This window comes from Lagopus muta, chromosome 21, assembly GCF_023343835.1.
Source record: "Lagopus muta isolate bLagMut1 chromosome 21, bLagMut1 primary, whole genome shotgun sequence".
Classification (NCBI taxonomy): Eukaryota; Metazoa; Chordata; class Aves; order Galliformes; family Phasianidae; genus Lagopus; species Lagopus muta.
Window position 1 is genome coordinate 1,811,278 of NC_064453.1, and position 23,176 is coordinate 1,834,453.

At 43.8% G+C, this 23,176-nt stretch overlaps 2 protein-coding genes across 5 annotated transcripts in view; one reads left to right on the forward strand and one right to left on the reverse strand.

Moving 5' to 3' along the window:
• Positions 1-245: 245 nt before the first annotated feature.
• GABRD (gamma-aminobutyric acid type A receptor subunit delta) lies at positions 246-22,795 on the reverse strand. 4 transcript variants are annotated; one of them, XR_007380821.1, is made up of 10 exons: positions 18,125-18,480; positions 12,353-12,465; positions 11,832-11,899; positions 10,782-11,002; positions 10,417-10,499; positions 8,715-8,852; positions 7,653-7,808; positions 6,848-7,059; positions 5,649-6,279; positions 246-4,683 (listed from the first exon to the last, which is right to left on the reverse strand). XR_007380821.1 is itself a non-coding variant. In XM_048967526.1 (9 exons), the coding sequence occupies exons 1-9, from the start codon at positions 22,709-22,711 to the stop codon at positions 5,980-5,982; spliced, it is 1,311 nt and encodes a 436-aa protein (XP_048823483.1). In that variant the 5' UTR covers positions 22,712-22,795; the 3' UTR covers positions 246-5,979. The 4 variants fall into 4 exon arrangements, 3 of the variants coding, with proteins under 3 accessions (XP_048823483.1, XP_048823481.1, XP_048823482.1); XM_048967526.1 differs by lacking the exon at positions 18,125-18,480 and adding an exon at positions 22,692-22,795 and having other exon boundaries at positions 246-6,279; XM_048967524.1 differs by having other exon boundaries at positions 246-6,279.
• The window catches only part of CFAP74 (cilia and flagella associated protein 74), a 39,873-nt gene continuing 36,176 nt past the window's right edge, over positions 19,480-23,176 (forward strand). Inside the window, 3 exon segments of the mRNA XM_048967551.1 lie at positions 19,480-21,630; positions 21,633-21,715; positions 22,651-22,858. Of these exon segments, the coding sequence (XP_048823508.1) occupies positions 21,525-21,630; positions 21,633-21,715; positions 22,651-22,858 (397 nt within the window). The 5' untranslated portion in view covers positions 19,480-21,524.

Sequence of the window (23,176 nt, forward strand, 5' to 3'; positions counted from 1 at the left end):
GCAAATCAAAGCAGCTGCGCCTGCAGACAGACAGCAGGCTGCCTCCAGCCTACTGACTCTCTTCTTCCAAAGAAACAGCCAGGCTGTATTTTCTGTTGAAATCGATGGCAGCGGAATCATTGGATCCAGTAGGGGCAAGTATGGGCTAAATAGCTCTGAGTTTGGATTAAAAAAATATTAGGGAAAACACCAATATATTTTAACATAAACTGGAAGAAGGCATATATCCTGCTTGACACCAGAAATCACTGTGGTTGTTCTTTATTGATTTTCTCACTTGTTGGATAGCCTCTTAAAATAGACAAAATGAATGATGTTTCAAGGCTGCTTTAAGACAATACCTCCTTACTTGTCTCTTTCATGCACAATGGAAGCACCCAGAAGCTAACTCACTTTTCTTGACCTGGAGTTTCAGGAAGGATTCTATGGGTAGACCAAGCTACATGCATTTAAAATAAATTAAACCAAACCTGTATGCTTCTATATTTATTTTTGCAAGATATTTCGACAGCCCGTCTCTGTGGAAACATATTTTTAACCTGTCTTCCTTTTCCGTGTGAACACCAGCAGACAGTGTACTGTAAATCTTTTTTCTCGCTGCATACCCTGATCCTAATCCTTCAGAAACAAATTCCCCTTCTGGAAGGTGACAGTGAAAGTGTAGAAGAAAGGAAATGAGTGTTTCTGCCACCGAAGACTTGGAACTGTTGATTCAGAGCATGGAAGAAAATGGTAAAATAAAAAAAAATTTAAATCAAAAAAACAAACCCTGGGGATCAAATTTTCACCTTGGTTCTTCTAGAGTCTTATTTTGTTTTGCTTTTCTTGGACCAGACTAATTAAGCTTTTCTGAATTCTCGTTGTTGGTCCAGCCACCAATCAGTTGGAATGAAAGGCGATCGCTCTTAATGCAGTGTATTCCACATCCTGAAAGGGTCTGATGAATCCCTCACTAAGAGTGCCCAGAAACACCACTGGAGGCAATCTAGAAGTACTTGTAGCAGACTTGTTAAATGTTTGTTCTTTGTAAAGGAGAAGTTCACTTTAAAAATATGATATGTGATATGGTGTACAAAATATATGAAGAATCCTTCTGGCTTCCAAATATTCAAGCTCATATATGTGTATATATATTAGTTGTACATATAACCTGGAAAGATAAGGGCTGGGAAATCCTACGTAGGTATCTAAAAACTATGGTAGGATGTGCAGAAATAGATCTTGTGTGTTTGCCTCACTCTGAAAGAAACAGCAACAAAGGAAGAACAGCCTGGATGGAGAATCGTGCCAGATGTTTTACAGATTACTCTGTATTCCATCGTTCAATCTTTATTTAATCTTAGAGGACTGTGGTAATTCTAATACTGGCATAACCCAGTGGACTATGTATTTGTTTGCAGCTTCCAGCCATGTCTGTTCCCAGCTGGCCAATTATTTATTATATTGTAAAGAAAAATGTCCTCTTCACCCCATCTGGTTTACCTGGTGCATGAAAATTGAGGACTTCATGGTATTTATGCTAGCAAAGGTAATTCCAGTACTCTTTTCATCTCAGGAAAAGGTGAAGGTATGTAGGAGATCCATGACAGGCTTTATACCAAAAGATGGAGGCTGGACCTGTGGGCAGAGAAGTCTTTGCTTCAATAGCATTAGTCACTGCTGTGCGTTGGCTGGTCCTACATCTGCAACGACCAAAAGTTTTTAGGTACCTGAGAGATCAGGAATGTTTGGAGCTCTTTTTTTGGACCGCCGATTTGCTGAACAGGGAACTCCAGTAACATCTGATTAGTTCTGTTGGTGCTGTATTTTCTGACAGAGCACTTTGCTGTCTTCTCGGATTTGTTTTTAACTGTGCATGACTTAGTAAAAGGAATAGCCATGACATAAAGCTTGTATAAGGAGAGGACAGATCCTTAATGCATTATGTAACGATGAGCTTAGGTCTTCAAAGTCTTTTCATTTAAGACACAAGCTATAACAGCAGAAAGAGGCAGTGGCTTGCATTTCAGCTGCCAAATTTTTCCAAATAGATACACATCCATTGCCAGAATTGTTCAGTCTTCATTAGGAAGAGCTAGCTAGGTATGCTTGTAACACATTGCACACAGTGTTACTGTATCATCAAACAACCTTTGCAAGTGTTTTAAGCCTTACAACCAAGAGAGCGCAGGGGAGATCCAGGTTTTTTTTTTAATATCCTAAGAAACTTTCAGTAATCATTTGTTATCTGTTCTGCTGCACAGGCAGATCTGCACAGGGTGCTGTTTTCCTCTTAATGTGAAGTGCTTTCTTAGGTTAATGACTGAATATTTAAAATGAGAGTGTTCATATTAAGTGCTTTGTTGTACCAACAGCAGAAGCCTCATTGAGTTAAATTGGTTTCGCTACATTATCTGTTGGATTAGGAACCCTGTTAAGAACTGATGTGAGAGCTTTCACTTTACCTTGAATAAATGCTTCCTTCTTGCCCAGAAACAGGACAGGCTTATCTGTATATTAACCTTTTAATAGTGCTGTCACTGCAAGGATGTCTTTCAAACTAATGGTGCAATGCCTTGTTCTTCTTGTGCCTTGTTTCTTTTCAACCTCTTTAGGTAGCAACAGCTATTTTTTAATATAAATTCAGTAGTCTGCAGAAGAGCCCGACAGAAAGCACTCATGAGTACAGAATGGTCCTTTCTCTTCTGTTGTCGAGGCCAAATGAGAGTTTTATGAGCCTCTGGGTGCTGAAAAGGCAAGACTTCATTATGGGATGAAATCCCTGAGGTTATTTTGATTTTCCTTGTAATGTCTTTTATCTTTCGGTTCAATAGCTGGAATGTCTGCTTTGTCCATTTTATGGGAGCTACAACTTCTATACAAACTATGCTTTATTAACACTTCACATTGAGAATGATTACATTAATACGTATCCCTCTTTCTTTCTCACAGACACCCCAGGATTTTAGAGCAGTACTCTACTTTGATGAAAGGAATACAAATTCTTCCAGGTACAGTCCTCATATATATATTATATATGTATTTCCTTCCTGATATTAGCACAACCCATCCAAAGCTTGCTAGCCTTCCAGTGACATCAGATTTAGCTTATTTATTTCTGTTTATTAAGTGTGCCATAAAAATAGAGTTGATTAGGGCATTGTCCTCAGATATTAATAATGTATAATGGTTTTCAAATGGGAAAAAAAAAATCAAAAGTGTGGAACAATCTCAAATGTACAGAAGCTTCAGTTTAATTCAAAATTCCAATAATGACACAATACTCCTGTACTAACATCCCTCCTGTAGAAGAATCTGGAAGGCATCTGTTTTATTTCTGGCTTTGGAAACACATTTCAAAAACTGTAACTTCACAATGGAGTTGTTCTGCCTTGTGCTGCTCTGCAACTGCAGCAGCAGGGACGCCTGTTCTCCCCTCTGAGTCACCTCATTCCTGGAGTGGACACAGCTGCCACATGTATTCTCACATTCTGGCTTCCTGAAATATTCTGAGGTTTCCCCCCCTTTTTTTTTATGCTTTTTTATGTGACAGCCTAGCATTCTGGTTTTGGTTTTGGTGTTCTTTGTTTTGTTTTGTCCTGGGTGGTGGTTTTGGGGGTTTTTGTTGTTAGGTTTGTGGATTTTTATGAGGAAAAGACCATAGCCACCCTTTACCTTGATCAGTCACCAATAGCTGTGCACCTTGAAGGTCTGCAGACAAATACAGAACAATGCATTGAATAAACCTTATGAAGAAGCCAGCAGGGTGTGCAGCTGGTGACTGGCACCCAGGTGGAGAAGCAGCTAATTTTGTCCAATAACCCCCTGTGATTACCTCAGTTGACTTCAGGGTAAGGACTTGTGTCAGGTGCACAACTACAGACTCTTACTGCTGAAGTAATTAGATTAGACATTGCCTTTAGAATGTATGCAGCCACTTTCTCACTAATTACCCTGAATAACCAGCCGCTGTGCACTTTGAGTGCATGTATCTAGTTGGAACCTGACAGTTTCTGTGTCTCTCAAAAGGATTTTGCTTCTGTAGATCTCAAAGACTTAGTAAAGAAATCAGTATAATTATACCCATTTTGCAGATGATGCAATGAAATGACTCCAGGAAGGTTCATCCTCACATCAGTGACAAGAACTTAGTGCAAAATCCAGGTGTCTCAGTCCAGGGCCAGATTGATGAGAACTTTCTGGAAAAAACATAGCTGGGTGATGGTTTGCACCTTCCAGCACGTGGCTGGCAGAAAGGGTTTCCATTAGAACAGAAATAATCCACGTGATCCTCAGCCTGACTTACGATGGGATCATAGTTCATATCATAGCTCAGTTCAGGTCATTAATTTTTCTTCAGTGCATTCTCTTACTTCAGTGATATTGAGCAAATCTCTTTTGAAGTCATAAATTTGCCTTAAAATGCTCTTTCAGTTCTGGTCATATGAAATTGAGCCATGTGTCACAGATAGGTAAGGTGGGAGGGATGCGTGAGCCAATGCTTGTTTCCTCCTCGTTGCAATTCCATCAGCCATGCCCATCTTCCAAGCCCAGCACTGCTCTTCTCTCATTTACATCTTGTGTCCTATTTCATCTTGCACATCCCCATGCTCCCTTCCACAGCTTTCAGCCATCTCCTTAGCCTCACTCCTTCCCTCATGTAATATTTTGTGTTACATCTTCTTTCTCCAGGTTTGGAACAACCTTATTTTTCAAGGCACCAGAATCCCCCCAAAAAGGAAGAAAAAAAAAAATCCAAAAAAGTGCCTTAAATACGTCTGTTGTTTTAATCTATATCCCAATCTATTTACTGTGCTTTTTTGATAGAGATTAACTATGAAACTTGTATTTGCTATGAATACTGCCTTCATTTGCCGGATCCCTGGAGTTACTCATAGAACAAAGTGTTATTTGTATGAGCGTGGTGAGAGGATCCAGTCTTGAGTTGAGGGGTGCGTCTGAGTTCTCATACATTTCACTGTCAAACAGGGAAGTGAAGAAGCCTAACATTATGTCAGCCATAGAATAAAAACGGCAAAAATATCCAAAGCGACTGAATGACTTAAAGCCATTTATGACACCTTTGAACTTTGCTCAGCTATTTTGTGCCAGGTGCAAAAAGGAGATTTTCAGAGGCACGTAGGGCAGATTGCCACTGAAACTCATACAGGAAATTCTAAAATCCTTCCTGAAAATGGAGTTTGAGTTCCTTCATTACCAAGCTCCTCTGAAATTGTTAGTGATCCAATGCAGAAAGGCTGAGCTTTCCGTTTCTGAACCACTTTTGCCTGCGTTGGGGCCCACTGAAGTACCAAAGGTTACTATGCTCAAGTGTTAAATCTTTCATTAGCTTAGATCTGAAATGTAACGCTGTCATTATTAACAATTCAGTAGAACTCCATGTAGTGTATTTTATTTCATGCTGTGACTAAGAGCACTGAAATGTTTTCAATACTTTATCTAAGACAAAGGTAAATTCAATAAACCCCCACTCGCTTCTATTTTTACTTTTACCATGGGATTTTTGTGATTAAAATTGCCAACTTTGCCACTTGCATTGAAGTTAGACCATTCCACAGAAAATCACTTGTGTGGAAGCTGGGAATTAGCTGTTCCACTATGAAAAACGAAATGCTCTGAGCATGAGAGGCTAAACCTTCATTACTTACCAGTGCTTCAGGTGGAGAAAAAACATGGTAGTTCAAGACTTAAACTTCTGCTGTTATGTACATATGAAATGTTTTCTCATGGTAAGAGAGGAAACAAAAGGAGCTGGGATTGTTGAGCAGAGTACAGTCCTTAATGTATCAAATCAGATTGGTAACAAACTGTTTTTCTTGCTGCTTTAGTAGGAATTGATTGCAGGAGTTTCTTGACTAGAAATGTCTCAAGGTCACTGGAAAATATTTTGAGAAGAGATGGCACAGTACAGTTTCAGCAAGGACTGCTTAGTGTGTAGGTACTGTTCAGTTCTTGGCTCTTCACAAAGTTCTGGGCTTTTTACATAGTGTAGGCAACCCAGTATATAACATTGACTGCTGCAAAGGCTGCTGGGAACACTGCTCTGGCATATATATCGATGGTGTCAGCATCAATGGGCTTAAAGAGGGATTTCAGACCACTCTTTTTATCCAGTTTCATCTCTTGCTGCTGTTTAGTCTCTCCAGTCTCTATTTCTATTGTGCCATATGATCCAGGCAGACTTCTGGGGATTCGGTGGTGCCTGTTGGAAATGGCCAGCTCCTGGTTCACACCAGCGATGGAGAGGGAGAACAGAACAATGGCATTCTTCACGTTTATCTGCAAAGGAAAGAGGAAAATATATAACAGCAATTTATAGCAATTTGTACTTCATCCAAACTATCCGTGATGCTGACATGGTGAAATATATGCGAGAGGGATAAATGGTATTTATTGTTTGCTTTGGCAAACAATAGAAAGACCTCTGAAAGCTTCTGTGCTACCACATCTGAGCTCTAAATATGTTTTTGAAGTACAAGTCTTGAGACAGACTTTACATCTCCTCTTATTTGTTCTCCTTTATTCTCTATTTCCCATCTTAAATACAGCAACCAATCATGCAAGGCTATGTTGCAGTCGTAGTAATGCTAACTGAGCATTGACAATTACATTCAATTGTTTGCTATAATAACAAAAGTATCAGAGAATTGGAAAGGGTGTTAGATAATGTAATGTAGGCTGTGTTTTCCTATGAAGAGCTGGACCTGATGGCCCTTCAAGGTCCATTCCAACCTGGGCTGCTCTATAATAGCATTTCTATAAAAAGAATTTACTTCCATAAGGAGAAAACTTTGCAATGCAGAGCCATTGCTTTTGCAAATCTTTTCACACTACTTGGCTTACTGACCTCTCCACTCTGCCTTCTCGCTTTGATCTTGTTCTTCTGCTTTTTCATGTAGTCAGCATTGAAATGTGCAAAAGCGTATTCTACCAGTGCAGCGAAGACAAACACGTAGCATATCCAGAAGTAAACATCAAGTGCCTTGATGGCAGATGCTCGTGGAAGCGAAGAGCGGGCACTGACCATCAGTGTAGTCATTGTAAGAACAGTGGTTATGCCTGCAGCGTGGTATGAGAAAGCTCCTTTAGGTTTCATAACACACCTTCATGAGCGTGTTTACCAGTCTGAAACTGAGGAATACTTTTCACAGCAGAAGACCCTTAATAGTATGGTTTCTGTTTTTCCAAATGGGATTTAAAGAGCTTCTAAGGACTGTACATTTGCATGACTAAGTCAGCTTTGAACATCTTATCTTTGGTTTTCTTCTAGTTTTGGATTAAAACCAGAAGACTTACACTCAAAAACTTTTGGGTCTGGACTTGCAGCCCTTACTCAGGCAAGCAGACTAACAAGCTTTAGGAACATCTTTTTGTCATGGTTTCAGTTTCTCCAGATCAGTTCTTTTATAGGACTGCCTCACCTTCGCTATTGCTTTTAGCCATCTTTAGTGGCCCATGTTCTTTATTGAGGTAACTGTTTTGATAGCATGGCAGAAATTAAAGCAGGCAGGAAATATTTTAAAGGACACTCTCTTCCGCACACTTAAACACAGTATTCATAAATGCATCTGAATGGAAAACGAGACAGTAGAGAGCATAGTTACACCATCAGCATACCCTTTCCTGTTAGATCCCCGTTCTGTCTGTCTTACCTAAGGACACCCTGGCAGGCACAGCTGACTGGCTGATCCAGAAGGACACCCAGGACATGGCCACGAGCAAGATAGAAGGGACGTAGGACTGAATGATGTAAACACCTCGATTTCGTCGGAGGTGGAAGTGGAGACTCAGCCTGGGAAACTGCCCTGCTGACAAAAGGTGGAGACAAAGGAAGATTCCGACTGTGTGAGCTGCAGCTCGACTGATATGCAGAACATTTCCTACAGAGATGCAGATTTACGTTCTCAAACAACATTCTTTTGGCCAGGGATCACAACAAGCTTTCATGAATCTTTTTTGATTAGTCCTCATAAACTCTGCATGAGGGTTTATGCAGTTCTCATCAGCACAGTTAGCTAAGAATAGGTCAAATGATTTGTCTCAGGTCATATCAATGCCAGATCTGAAAATAAAATCATGAGTCTTCTCAAATAACAGTATTGCCTCAAAATGTGTACTGTCTTATCATCTGCTGTAGAAAGTCCTCCAGATACTAAATTTAGATTTTTTAAAAGGCCAAGTTAATTTCAAACTCAAAAAAGAGCTTAGAGGAGATGTGCAGCATAAATGAGGATCTGAGTACATGAAAGAGGATGAAAAATCAGCAGGAAAAAAATGACTCCAATCTTTTACAAATGCTGCAATAAAGCCAGTGATGTATGTACACACCACTGACTTCTACTGGGTGGAATTAGAATGATTTGACTGTACGTCATAAGCCTCGTAACATTAGGTCTGATGGAAATCTTCCTTATCCAAAGCTGCAAATTAGGTCAGGAAAATTTGAGTTATACCTTATCAAGCACTGTCTGACTATTCCACGCAGTATTTTCTCAAGCATATAGAGCTGAAGAACATAATATGCTATAGTGACTACCTGAAAGCAAAAGGTTACCATTTTTTGCAAACATGAGCTACAGAAAATTCATGTTAGAAACCTGACAGATTGTTTAAATTAGTTACTGAGGAGGAGGGATTCTCTATTATAGAAATAGATTTTCCTGCATGAAAAGAATAACAGATACTGTCCCTGAATTGAAGACAGATCCTGTTACCAGATTTGAAGTTCATCAGTTCTGTTGTAAACTGGTAGTTAGTAATTGTGAATTGAGCAAGCTGCAGCTTATCCAGCCCATGGATCTCATCCTGGTTTTCTGACCAGTGGTAGACAATGTCCTCTGAAGAGTAACCATCTGCCAAAAGAAAGCAGATTAAATGCAAAGCATGGGGAAGAAATTAAGAACCTAGAGGGCTCACTGGGGAAGTGCTGTAATTCCTCTGCTACACTGATTTTCATTGGTCCCATTGCAAACATGCTGTGATTCACTCTAGATAATTCACTATCCTGGCAACATCAGTGTTTCCAGGATCCCATCAGGGGTGGCTTTCCTACAGGGAGAATAATCCGAGTTGATTTGCACTGACTAACAGTATGTGGTATGGCACAGTGCACTTCAGTGTCATGAGAAATGCCCATGTGCCTGCTCACAGGAGCAGAATGACTGCTGTTGTAGTGCTCAAATGAGGCTACCTGCTCCAGTTAGAGAACAGCAGCACAGCACAGACCCGTGTCCATCCTCAAATGAAGTCGCTAGCTTCACAATCACCATGTATATCAGGCTATTAATTGCTGTAGTTTGGCATGGGTGCCAGCTGGAAGAGAGGCACAGGGCACCAGGGTAGGAGAGAAGGATGGGAGATGCATGAATGAATTTATGTAACATGCAAATCCATAGGAAATCAATCTTTGCTGGTGTTGTTGTTAATGCACAACTTGCTGCAAAACCACTTTGTTTCTTTAAGGAGTCTTGCTTCTTACTTGTTTGTTGCACTGACATCAAAATCCTCAAATTCAATTAGAAAAACTCAACCACCACCAAAATTCCCTGCAGAAGGAAAGAACTGATTGCTGGTTCAGTGTCTGCTGCCTCTACAGTTGGTGATTACATAAGTAAAACTGTAGATTGCTATTTTTGACAGGATAAAATGGTATTGTGGTTAATTGCCTAGAAAACAAAGTCAGGGCTAAAAAATGAAAAGCAGAATCTTAAATCAATAGGGCAAATGAATCTTAATATATATATGAATAAATGAATCTTAAATCAATAGGGCAGTGCTTCTGCTTAGAAACCACTGCTCATATACCTAGAGCCCTGAGCTCCTCTAGGTTTCAAAATATGCATTCATTCTTCACTCACCTTTTTGAGCACAAATGAATTTAAGCCATTCTCTGAACTATTCTGATTGATTTTTGTGTAGCAGATGGCTATGCAAAGGTTAGGCACAATCACATTCATTAAAAATAGGGAAATCTTTCTTTTTCCTGTGTTTTTGGGGTTTTTTTTTTTTTGGTCATTTTTCACAAAGCAAAAATAGCACACCAAATTTTGCCCATGGGCTTCTTTACATCTTGCTGGACTTGATGGAAACCTCAGTAATGCTAATGAAAAGACTGTCACAGTGCCACTAGGCTTTACATAAAACACAAAGTTCTGGACATTTGTTTTCAGCAGGACTGCAGGTTGTTCAGCTTCACTGAATTAAATCCCACATCTTTAAACTGGAGCTGAACGACGATAAAACAGCCCATCTCTGGCACATAGAGTAAGGGATGTGTTTTGTACCCTTTCTTTCTAAACCCGTTACATTTCACCAATTAAAGCAGAATCACTCCAGCAAGTTCCCTCAAGCTAAGAACCATACGTGCAGGCTTCAACCAAAATGCAGGTTAGATGAAGTGCTGCACTCAGCCCTTACAGCTCTCCAAGTCCAACATGCATTCCTGCTCATCCATCGGGTACTTGGAGAGGTCCATGTCACATGCCACCGTTGAGGTAATCCTGTCCAAAGCAAAATGAACAGCAGTTAGTGGCGTGCAGACAGAGCTGTGGACTTGCTTTTTCCTCGGAATTCAGAGGCTGAATGGAAAACGTTGAAAACTTAACATTACAAGAGACATAACATTAACATAACATTAGCAAGAGAAAAACATTTTCTTTGATTTAAATTAATAATTATTTTAAGAAATTTTCCAGGGGAAAAAAAAAAAAGAGCGATTACTTTTATGGTCTGTTCAGCAGGTGAACACATGGCAGAGGGCAGTGGCCCCCCGTCCTGCTTACCTTATGCTGTATAAGATGACTCCATCTGGCTGGAGCCTGATCAGTTTGTTTTCCACAGTCACGTCATGGAACCAGGCAGACTTGGCGTTTACTATGAAAGTATCTGGCAACCAGAGCTTGTCCACAAAGCGGCTGTCCAGCCCCAGGGTCTCATTGGTGTGGTTGTAGGACAGGCGGTCGTCCCGCCAGCTCTGGTGCAGAAATACTGTCATGGTGTATTCCTGTGATGGGGAAATCCCAGTTAGCAAGAGACGCTAAACAAAGAGGGTAAAACCTCAGGACTTGGTCAAAAATAACTGAATTGGTTTAGAAATGTCCCCTGTGCACACAGGTATTTTCAGCCTCTGCCATAGAACTGTCCGTGCATTTTAATTTGTTGTATGCTTTTACCTTGGGTGGTCCCAAGGTATCAAAGAATTACTCAGAGTCAGTGGTACAGATACATGTCAGGGGAATTGCATCTGTTGTGCTGGGGAAAGCTGTTCATTTATCTCTGGAAGCACTGCCTTTGGTTTTGGAGGATTTTTGTAGCAAAACTAAAAAAAAAATCAGGTGAAGTTTTATATCAGTAGTAATGGGAAAGGATGGAGGGAAAGTTCTGGATTTCAAATTCAATCTGTTGTGTTTCAGGAATGCAATCAATTCATACAATGGTTGGTTGTGAGATTTCTAAGTTGTTACATTCCATTGCTTTACTGAAAGGTCTTCATGTGGAAAGGAGGCACATCTCACAACCAATGCTCCCCTTAGCTTTTCGAGGGAAGTTTGTGTGGTGAGAAGGAATGTGAACAGCAGTTGGAGCTAAGGCTTAAAATCAGGCTGTTCGTGTGCAGAAGTCTCAGTGACTTACACCTATCTAGAGTCTTTTCCTTGCCAACTTCTGCCCAAACAGAATCTGCCTGTGTCTTAAGATGCAAAGTTTGTTCTTTGTGGTATCTTCTGACAGTCTTTCCACTCCAGACACACAAAGGATCACCTGTCTCTATTTCACCTTCTGCACCTGCTGTCGCTGCACTGCAGACATTCCCAACTAAGTGTAACTCAACGTACCATGTTCACTTCTGAGATGTGGTCAATGCTGGCTACTTCAATTGCAAGAGCAACGTTAACAGGAGGACCTGAGAAAACAAGTTTGAATGACATGATTTACATCATAGCAAGATGAGTATGGAGATGACCGAAGGCTGTTGACTTTTTTATCAGTGATAAAATCAATCAGTGATAAAGGAAATGAAATACAGTCACAACTACTGAAACTTATGTGATCTCTCCCAGAAAACATGACATCTCGTTTCAGACAAGACGCTGTGTCTTCAAGCAAACAGAAATTACTGCCACAATGTGAGCCAAAATGACTTCAATTTAGGTATCAGTGGTTTAAGAACTGTAGCAGCAAGAAGGCTGCAGTGCTAATTTGTGTTTCAAATGGCAAAATAAACACATTGTTTGCTACTATTTTCAGAATCAAGTATAAGATTAACACAACTCTTGAATCAGAGGATGAAGTTCAGAGAAACATCAGAGGGTAAAATAATCGTAAGAAATAAAAGGCATAACTCTCAGTTTCTCACCTCCAATCCCAGGCCTGAAATTACGTGCGTAGCCTTTCATCAGATCATCCAGGTTGGGTAACCAGGATATTTCGATGTTGGAGCCTATGTAATCTCCAATGTCAGTCATAGCTCTAGGTAAAGAGAATTGGAATCTTTTAAAACTTGCCCACATTTACAGACATGAAAAGAACAGCAAATGGAGACATTGTCCTCTTCTACTCCCTGACCACCGACAGTCAAACCAGTAAGCATGAGTGGTACTTCAGAAGAGCAGTGTTGTTTATGGTAGAAGAGCATTTCAGATTTTTCTGTTTAAATCAAAACCTATTCCAGGAAATCCTGCGGCTCCTGTCTGCAATAAAAGTAGTTACTTTCAAAAGTATTTTTCTTTTCTTGAAGAGAAGAGTTTTAGAAATGCAAGGAAAGCATAAGGAAAACCAGGATACTTTGTATACTGCATGAAATGCAGCTATCTGGGTAGCTGGATTGAGTGGAGAAAGTGAGGACCGAGGAAGGATGGATCTTTTCAAATGTGATGAGAAAAAGTGTAAAAACTACTGAACTGGAATTTGGATTGAACATCTTTGATGCTGTGAAAAGCCCTCAGATAGTGAAAAAGCAATGCTAAGTAGGTGTGTGGATACCTGTGTGATGCACGTACATGGACTAAAAGGAATTTTAAAAGTGAAAACAGCAAACCATTGAAAGTGGCATCCCTGCAGTCTTAAGTAACGCTGTAGATATTCCATAATCTCTTACTAACAAGGCAAGCTCAAATTCTCTTCGAAACTGAGCTGGCAGGCTTCATTTGCAGCAGATCTGCGCCTGCTCACATAATCCCTCTTGCCAGCGCTGTGATTGACACAGAAGGAATAGATAAACAGAGGGCTGTGACAACGTCTGCCACAACTGTTTGCAGAGAATTGCCAGTGGTTGGGAGAGGCATCTGAGTGCAGGTACTGAATCAGAGCTGTCTGAGCACTGTTTGAGCATCGCCACCTGAGGCCAGCAGTAAATTTGAGAGATCCATGTCACCAGTAACAGAGGAGAAGCTTGTTAAACATCGACGAAAGACTGCAGAGTAATACAGCATAAGTATATTCTGCCTTGTACTTACATAATTTTCTTAGAGTGTTCATGTGACATTGACCCAAATAAAGCACATGGTTTTTCTCTCCAAAACATGCCGGTCCGGGCGTTCAGCTCTGCAGTGCCATTACTTCTAGCTCTTCTGAGTAAGGATCGTGGCATATCCTTCTGAGTAAGGATCAGAGCCATATAATTTGGAATAAAATTTAAACAAAGGCTTTGAAGATTTATAATAGAGGGGGTCATGTTTCTTTTGTCCTGTATCACATCTCACCAACCACATAAATGCTTCTTTTCACATTAGGTACACGGGTGCACCCCCAGATAACTGAGCTATGCTCAGTCGCTTGCTATGAGGTAATGGCATCATAAGGACTGCCAGGAGCCTCGTCTTTTTTATTCAAAAAGCATTTACAGTGTGCAGCAATTACCCTGTGTCAGTATTCTCTTGCAATGGCATTTTGGAGAGTCAGAAAGCTAAAAGGAAGTTAAAATGAGAGTTGGGTTAAAAAACTGCGGGCCACAGCTTGCAGTGTTTTAAGCAAATTACTATCTAGAGGGAGTTATACTTAAATATCCATGACACAATTAAAAAGAATCTGGTTTCTATTATTAATAAAGCCTTAAGGTCAGATCAGTGTAACAAATCTGTTGAAGTTAGTAGAGCTATATGCACTTAAACCAGTGGGAGTCACAGAAGTGTTACACTGCACCCAGATCCAGTGCTTTAAAGTGACATGAAGGATGGTGGGAGAATTTCATTCATCATTCACAAGCAGTGGGGATTACATATGGCCTTAAATATTGTTCGTGTTTTTTACCTGAAGAAGGAAGTCCAGCTAGAAGATATTCTTTGGAAGGGATTAACTTTTTGTAATGTAAGCAGTAAGGATTAAAAGAAAGGAAACCACTAATAGTGGAATTAGCAAATTTGCGTCCTAATGTAGGCTGCTGTCAAACTTGTTTTAGTAAGAAAAGGAATTTGTAAAAGTAAGCTGTTGGCTTGTAAAATCCAAGGGATGTAACAGCTCATCAACAAGCTTATCTTTACATTGCACCAGGGCAGAGCCGGATCCCAGGTGGCTGAACAGCACTCTCATGTGTACTGAAGGCACTCGGGAAGGCATTCTCAGATCTGGAGCTGAGGGAGATGGTTGTTATCTCAACTCTTTAGACACATCTCATTTCAAGCAGGGAATATATTTTCATCCGTACAAATGTGGGGTTTCAGCACTGTGAGAAGTTCCACAGAGCTGGTTGTTAACAGCAGAAACAAAGTTAGTTCCCTATATAGTAGGCAAAGGAGAGAGGAAATCACTACTGGTAGACCTGGAAATACTGCAAAGTTCTTCTTTGCCTAACAGAATTGTCCTTGTCACAGGTTGGGAAAGCAGCACTAAGCAGCAGATCTCAAATGAGCAGAGAAATTCATCTCCTTTAGAGCTAAATATTCTCAGTTTAGAATCAAAATACGTATATACTAGAATCCTTCCTTCTGAAGCTGACATCTATCTCCCAGCTGCTATGGGACTGAGATATTCTATTCATCTGGACTGAGCTGGAGAAGCATCAGTCAGCTTGGACAGCGTGTCTTGTTAGAGGCTTCAGGCAAGTGAGATATTAGCCTATCTTCACTGCCTTCTGGAACACGGCTTGAAAATGGTTGCTAGATATTTATCAAATTCACTAGAAAAAATCAGTACTTAAACTGAACAAAGGAAGGAGGCAACCTGTATATTCTGTGTGAATAAGTGCATTACAATGGCTCAGTAAGATACAACATTAGTAATACTGTTTTTGCACAGCAGTGCCAGTAGCTCTAGCAGCAGTGCAGAAAGCTCAGCAGCATCTCTGCTTGTGGCCAACAAGATACTCATCTCAGATCACACTTGTAGGGAGAGTGCTGTAACCTTGTGGCAAAGACATACTGCAGTGGGATGAGGAAAATCACTTTTTGCATCTCCCAAGGCTTCTTTAAGCCTGCTATCCTGACTGATTCCACCTGGGACAGTGGCACAGTCGCTATGACCTGAAAGATGTTATGATTTGAAAGATGGAAAAATCAGTTTGACTGATAGTAAGGACTGGGGTGGAGTGTATTTCCTTTGCTGTGAGATAATCTTCTGGGGCACGTGGCCCTGATGTCACCACTGCTCAAGAAAACTTCTTTCTTGAGAAAAAGACAAGGAATCTCCAGCAAGGTCAGCGAACAGTCTGGCTTCTGTCAAGCTCCAGGATTATCCAGGGCACCGTGTGTATCCTTCCCATCTGCCATTCCTGACTCTAAGTGAGGCTCGCCGTAAATATGTTCTGTATTTTGAAATGTAATTGAAAAGGCATTAGGCTTAATTCACGACAACCTTCTGAACATCAAAGCTCCATCAAAGCACTAAAACTCTGTGAGTTTTAAGTGACAGAAAACAGACTGCTCTGCATGCATTCACGTGATAAAGCTCCTCCATTTCCATGACTGGAAGTAAAAGACTGAGGAGGTTACACTGCAGGAGAACAACTGTATGCAAACATACAAAAGCCATTTAATATTGTAGGATCCTAAATATGAAAGACACACCTGTTTTTAATTAGAGATTCATTATGAGGCTTCTATTATTGCAGCATACCAAACTCTGATCAAACAGCCTTTCCCCAAAGAGCTGGCAATCAGAAATGCCAAATTTCTTGCCACTTATCACGCCTCAAGCAGACCCAAAATCTTTTCCAAAAACGTTCACCTGCAAACAGCACTGGCATAGGGAGAATGTGCTGACTGAGGTTGAATCAGGCTCATTCAAACAGCACACGACAGAGAATTGCTCCAAATGCAGCTCTGTTAAGCACTCTCACAGGGTACTCAAACACAGGAAGCAGGCTGTGTGCGTTCCCCTCTCCTCTGCCAAACCTCAGCATCCCTTTAACAGGTAGCTCTGCCTTTGGGAACATCTCATGTGGTGCCACCACGTTCAGAATTCTCTGAGATTCCTCTTCTCTTGCACACTGTGCTCCCAGCTGTGCAGCTGCCCATCGCACAGGGAATTCCGCGCCTTTGGACGTCCTCTGTCACCAGAACCGTGACTCAAATCACGTTTAGTCAACAAAATCAGAGCTGTAAAAATGTATCTTTGATAGCACAGCCTGTTATTATAAAACCACGGTGTCAGTAAGGCACTGCTCCCTGTAAAACCCTGTAAAACCAATAAATCATATGCCAGGACTCCAATAAGGAAAAATAAGAAAGTTAATGTGCTGCTTGGGCTCCTCCAAGAATTATTATTTCGTGCATCAAAAGCCACCTATGTGAGTAATTTTAGTGATGCAAAGGTAAAAATCTGTTTTAATCCCATGTAATAAACTCATCAAAAGGACACTTGCAAGCAAGATTACTTGCTATAGGATTAAAGAAGGTTCTGCCATAGCCGTGCTAAACCCTGAATCATCAGAAAACTGCTGTACTGAACAGAGCAGCTTTCTTTGAATATTGAATGTCTTACACTTAGGCATATTTGGAAAACTACTGCAAACTGAACAGCTCGAAATTCGAAAGCTAGACTTTGCCTTCCTGTGCTCTGTGCCATGAGTCTGTATACTGCTAACAAACAACATCACTGTGGAACTGCAGGAAGAAAACCAAGAAACAGGCAATTAACCCAGCATAATTTATCTAAAAAATTACAGGTTGCACATATCCTGGCAGTTACTGTGCCTGGAAACAGATCACAAAGACAGAAGCTGAGAAGACTGACTGCTTCTTTTTTTTAATATCCAAACACTACTTTTCAACTGAAATCCTCAGTCCTTGTCCGAGTTTGGGATCACTGAAATGACGGGCCAGATCTCCATGCCTTTTGGTCATAAGAAATCTTCTCTGCCTCCGGCATCACACTGCTGGCTGCAGGGCACGGAGGTTTGGAGGCATGGCCAAGGTCGTGGGATGCACCACTGTGTCAGCCCTGGACAAGGGCAGCTGACACTTCCTCTGATGTGAGGTCCTTTTCCTTCCCAATGGAGAATGATAAGATCTCGCTAATTAATCCCAAAGGCCATGACTGCATCGTTAGTTCGTACACCGCTCTGAAGTTATTAACAATGTCTATGATACAGAAGTGGGAAGACCCCTTAAATATCACAGCCACGCGTGCTCTGGGTGATGTAGGCATGTTTTTGCATGCAGCAAGTCCTTTTTAACTCCCCCTCTGCTTTCATTGCATAATCCGGCAAGCTTTTTCCAAATCCAGCCTCCAGATCAGAGAATATATAGAGAACATAGCTGGTTGCCTAGCTAACACCTTCTGACTGACTGCGACTGCGAATCGCAAACATTCAGCTTTGCAATTTATTATTTAAAAAGCGGCGTTCCTCAAACTTTTCCTGAGCTGCTCACCAGCCCCATTCCTTCCCCCGGAGCCCGCAGGAGCGCTGACCGCCGTCCCGGCCGCAGCCCCGCTGTGCGCGCCGCGCTCCGAACGGCTGCTGGGGCGCTCGGGGCTGCACCGCGCGGTGCGGAGCCGTCGCCAAAAGGATTGCCCGTAATTTAGAGCGCGTGCCGCCAGCAGAACTCTTCCCCAAGCGTCCCGTTCGAAGCACGCCCCGCGGTTAACCCCACAAACCGCTGCTCGGCCGCCCCGCGTCCTCCCGTCCGTGCCGCCCCGTTCCCGCTGTGCGCCGCAGCCCCGGGCAGCAAAGGAGGGAATGGGAAGGGATTACCTGATGCACCTGTGCTGCTGGGTGCACAGCAGGACCAAGGCAGGAAAAACCCAGGTGAGAAATTCCATTTTACTCCCACGTATTAGACCGCGGCGCACAAAACCGAGGCTCCCCGGCTCCTTGGGCAGCTCCGAAGCTCCGCCGGTGTTGCCATCCTTCCTGCGGCAAGTTGAGGCTCAGTTTCAGCGCCGTATCGCCGCCGGGCAGCGTTGACAGCCCCCGCCGTTTCGTCGCCCCGCTCCGCTGCGCTCCCGTGCCCCGCTCGGTGCCGCCCGGCCCGGGGCCGCCCTGCTGGTTCCGTCCCGCCCGGGAGATCCGGATGGGGGCAGCGGGATCGGCTCAGCAGCGCCGCGCTCCTCCTCCGCCCGGCCGCTCAGCGGGCTGCCGAAAATAGCCCCTGCAATTACAGCTCCATCCCACCCAGCGCGGGAGAAAGAGAACTAAAAGTGCTGCCGAGACTGCTGGCATGTCCCGTGCAAATCGCCGCCGGGAGGAGAGCGAGGAGCCCGGGCTGCACGCGGGATGGAGGTTGCGGTAGAGCCGCCCCCGCCGCCGCCCCCCCGGCCGCGCTGAGCTGCAGCTCCGGCCCTTTCCCCGCGGAGCAGAGCGGATTGCGGGTGGGAGCTGCGCCCGGGACGGGAGAAGCCGCGATCTCTGCGCTCTTTGAAAGCTGTCCCCGACCGCAGGTGCGACGCCGAAAGCGGCGGAGCCCGGGCTGTGCGAACTTCTGCCTCAGCGCTTTCGGCGCTCCGGAGCGAACGCCTGAGCTCAGCGGGCGGCAGCTGACACCGCTGTGCGGCCCAACCCGGCCGCGTTTCGGGACCGGGCGGCACCGGCCGCGCTGCCGGGGGCTGCGGGTTCAGCCCGAAGGTCGGACGCGACCTTCTCCTCCATCTTCTCTCTTTTCTTCTCTCCTCCTCTGCTTTTTGCTGCTGTTCAGTCCAGAATGGCAATTTTAAAACCAACCCACAAAGGAAACACTGTGTAGGAGACATTTTAAAGAAATTGTATTGTAAAGCGAAAATGAACGCGTGGATCCTTTAATCAAATGAAAGGATGCCCACCAGGTTTGTAAAGGGCTTGGTTTACCCTTTTGTAGGGTTGGCTTTTTCTTACTGACGAATGCCATCAACCTAAATGGCAGCAAAGGCAACAACAGAGGTGACTGGGAGGAGCAGCTGTGCACATCTACATGTTGTGTGCAGATGTACACAGCACACACACATCAGAAATGTAAGAATGAGGTGGGGTTTTGTTTGAGATCTTTTCTTTGCACACCACATAAGGTCACACCTGCCCCCTACACACCAGGAGGACAAGACCTACATGACAGCTCTAACAGCTGGGCTGTTGGGTAAAAACTGGTTTGTTGGAGGAAGGAAACCAAAAGATCAGTAATGGAACCTACAGGATGAGATACAGAACAGAAAGATTTTGTCTCTCTGTGAAGCAGAGCAGATTTACACCTTTCAGGATATTTTCAGTTGACATTTTCTCCAACTCCTCAGGCTGACGCTCAGTGAGCTGTGTACCTACTCTGAGAATTCCTTGGTGCTGCTTTTCTCTGGCTAGACAGCTGTCATCAAACCTACCAGTAAAAAATGAACACATTTCTGTGCCTCCAGAATAAATCTGTTAAAAAAGCAAAATGGACATGTAGACTTGTGGACACGTAGAGTGACTTTGTATGGTAGATATCTGTGTGAGCCTATAGGAAAACCACAACAGCGTAGGCTCTAAAGGGAAAGATACTGCTAAGAGTTTGACCATTGCAACAAGTGAAAACAGAACGGCGGTCCCCTAGAAAAATCACTGCTGTGTTCCACAACTGCTCTTCCAGTGCCCATTGACTTGGGGTCCATGAAGAAAGCTCTCTGCTTCTGGCAGCAAAGTGACTGCTCACAAAACCTCCAGTGGCATTGTGATGGGAGAGCGTCTGCCTTCAGGACTGCGATCATTTTCTGGATCATTTCTGATAATCCAGGTGTATTATCAGGGTTCTGATTACGCCCATTCACTTGACCAGGAATGTGTATTGCTGGCATCACTGAGTGAGCTGGCCTTGTGCTGAGACTTGGATGGATGAGAGGAACCTACACGGCCAATCTCCCAGCAGCACAGTGCAGTGGTTTAACAAAATCCTGGGTTATTTCCACAGGACTCATTTAGCTACCACTGCATGTCTGTGCTTCAGAAACAGAGATGTTCCAAAACCCGTTTGCACAAAACCCTAAAATAAATGTGGAACTTCCTTCAAACAAGCACACTACATTTGATGCAATGGGCCACAATTATATCGGCTCTGTTACACAGAAGATCAATGCGTGGTCACTGGCCATGTTCTCAGTTGATTCTGCAGTCAAATAGAAATTTCAGCCTAACAGTCTGTTATACAGAGAAATATATGAATGTACACCCCCACTCAACAAGAGTAATTCCTATTAGCCAAAGGAAAAAGAGAGGATAAAATAATAATATGTATATTTAATTTCCTACAATTCTAGCAGAATATCCCAAACTCTTTAGAGTCAATGGCAGATTAAAACTGCTCAAGAGGGAGATTAAAAAACAATTAAAATTGCTATTAAAGCATCAAAACAAAACAAATAAGCTCCCCTCAATCTTTCTCATCTAATCCTCTTGAAAATAATTGAAGCTTTCCTTTAGGTACTGGCTTAGAACTGTCAAATAGTCGCACAAAGACGGCCCCAACAGCCATTTCTCCTTAAGCCTTTTGTCATTCTGTTGACTCGCCATCACTCCTCCATTCTTATGGCTGCAGGCACAGCTTTTCTGGGAGTGCTTCTGCCTTCTGACCTCACACACGGAGCTCAGGTGGATCAGCGTCCTCACGGTGGCCCAGAGCTGCAGCCACAGCCGCTGCCTCCTTCACACCACGTGCAGGCAGGGATGGCTGGCTCTGCTGCCAGCGATGCCAAGAGCTCGCATCGCCACACCAAAGTCTTACAGGCAAGAAATGCACCCCACAGATCATTAGCTGAATTCTCCCACGATTCCACATGAACGGCTCGTGGAAGACTGTTGTGGCAACGTCGCCAAATGTCTCTGGAAACACAAATTACACACATATGCCTATTTTTATAAATGAGATTTGGAAATATCCGCAGCAATCATATGGTGGGAATATTTAGCTTCTTTCAGAGGTTGCACAGAAATGATTCCTCGCACTGGATGGATGCCCCACAGCCCCAGCTCTGAGATGCACGGCCGGTATTTAAGGACTGGACAAGCACAGCATTGCAGTTACTCTCAGTAAGGCTTCCATCGATGTTCTGCTGATATTTACACTCAGACATTGCTCTGTGTTGTAGAGCAGAGATGGAGAAATCGTTTTACATAATCTGAGCCGCGCTGAAAAAAATAAGATTGCATTATTGGCATGTCTTGCTGCCAAACAGCTAGAAACCTCCATAGAGGAGCTGCTGTCACCTTGGAAACGTTCGGGAGGAAGAACCGACCGCCTGAAGAGCAGCATGGAGCCACGCAGCGTCCAGCCCTCCAGCAGCACTCCGGTGCCCAGTTGGTGCTACAGAACTTCACCAAAACGCCTCTCAGTTTGGGATTTCAGCAGTACGATTTCAATTCATTCGTGCTCACTTCTCACACGTTATCACCCACAGCTGTGCCTACGGGACCTGGGCATCAGGGAGCGCCTCTGTACGCCTCCTGGAGCTTGCAGTGAGGGTGGATCCAGATTCCCAGTGGGTGCAATGGGAATCGAGAGAGAGGAGCTTGTCTGGGGAACTGTAACTCGGCACCTTCACAGGGACTGCCGATGGCTTCTCCCACGTGCACGTGAGAGCAGAACGCTGGCCCTGGTGACAAAGGTTCACCAACACGCACTGCACTCACAGTTGATACGAAGGCACCAATTAGCCGTTATTTTTTGACTCAAGCCGGTTCCGTTCACAGGAAGCTTAGAGGTCACGCTTGTCTTTATTGATTGCCGAGGCTGATCCTGGGATGTCGTCGCTCTGAAAATGAGCCGAGCAGCGTGGAGCAGCCACGCACACCCACCGCAGCGCATCCCACGCGGGCTGACCGCCTCCAGCAGCTGCGGCTCGCGGTCCCTCCGCTCCCCCGGCGCCGCGTGGTTCGCTCCGTTGCCGGGGCAGCGGCCGGACGTCCTTCCGTCGGTCCTTCCGCCGCGTCCCGGGCCGCGGGGCTCCGGCAGCGCTCGGGATGCTCCGGGCACACCGCTGTGTGGGGGGTTTGTTCTTCGTGCAGCTCCGCTTTGCCTTTAAGGTGGCTCTGGGCGTTTAGCTCGGTATATCCCATACTTCGCACTCCATTGCGTACCTCTCGTTCCCTAACCAGATAAAAGTGCTTTCTTCTGGGTTTCTTTTATTAATAAGCCAATTACTGTACATATAAAAACGCTTTGGCAGCGTCCTTACTTCTCCACAAGAGATTTGTGGAAGTTAACGCTCAATTTGTGGCTGCACCCTGTCGCTACATATACCTTAAGCGCTCACCGAACGCTGCCGATTGATCTCCTGACACAGGCACCAACTTGAAGGCTTCCTGGAGATCTCTGTGTACTCACCGACTCTCAGCCGTCTCCATGTCAGCCCGCTTGCTGTGACGGAACCGCCGGCATGGCAGGCAGTGAGCCCGGGGGTGGAGGAGAGGAACCAACTCTCATCTCATTTCTGGAAGAGGAAGGCAACGGTGCAGCAGCTCAGAGCTCTGACCTGAAAGAACACGAGGAAGGTGAACGTGAGAAACCACAGCCGTAACTTGCAGAATGTAGGGGTTAACTTCCTGTCTATGATGGAACAGTGTGGTTCTAGGGGCAGTGTGATACTCCAAACCAATGAAATGATCCCAGTCATTTTCTTCTTAGCATTACACTGTAACAGGTATAGCTACTTCAAACTTAAACCATTCTTTCTTCTGCAGCAGTAAATTCCCTACTTAATCTGTGCAGCATTTTGACTCAGACTTAATGATGGTGAAAACCAGTGTTTGACTGTAGGGACTCAGTTCAGCCTCTCAGACCTCAGCAGCTGCTGCCATGGGGGGCTCACC

Bases quoted from the DNA above. Each gene is read 5' to 3' on its own strand.
- GABRD (XM_048967524.1), bottom strand. From the start codon at position 18,192: ATGGAATTTCTCACCTGGGTTTTTCCTGCCTTGGTCCTGCTGTGCACC. The intron at 11,003-11,831 runs GTACGTTGAGTT...TCCCCATCACAG, and splicing joins ACATCTCAGAAGTGAACATG to GAATACACCATGACAGTATT. The intron at 7,809-8,714 runs GTAACAGGATCT...ACCTTTTGTCAG, and splicing joins ACTGATGAACTTCAAATCTG to CAGGGCAGTTTCCCAGGCTG.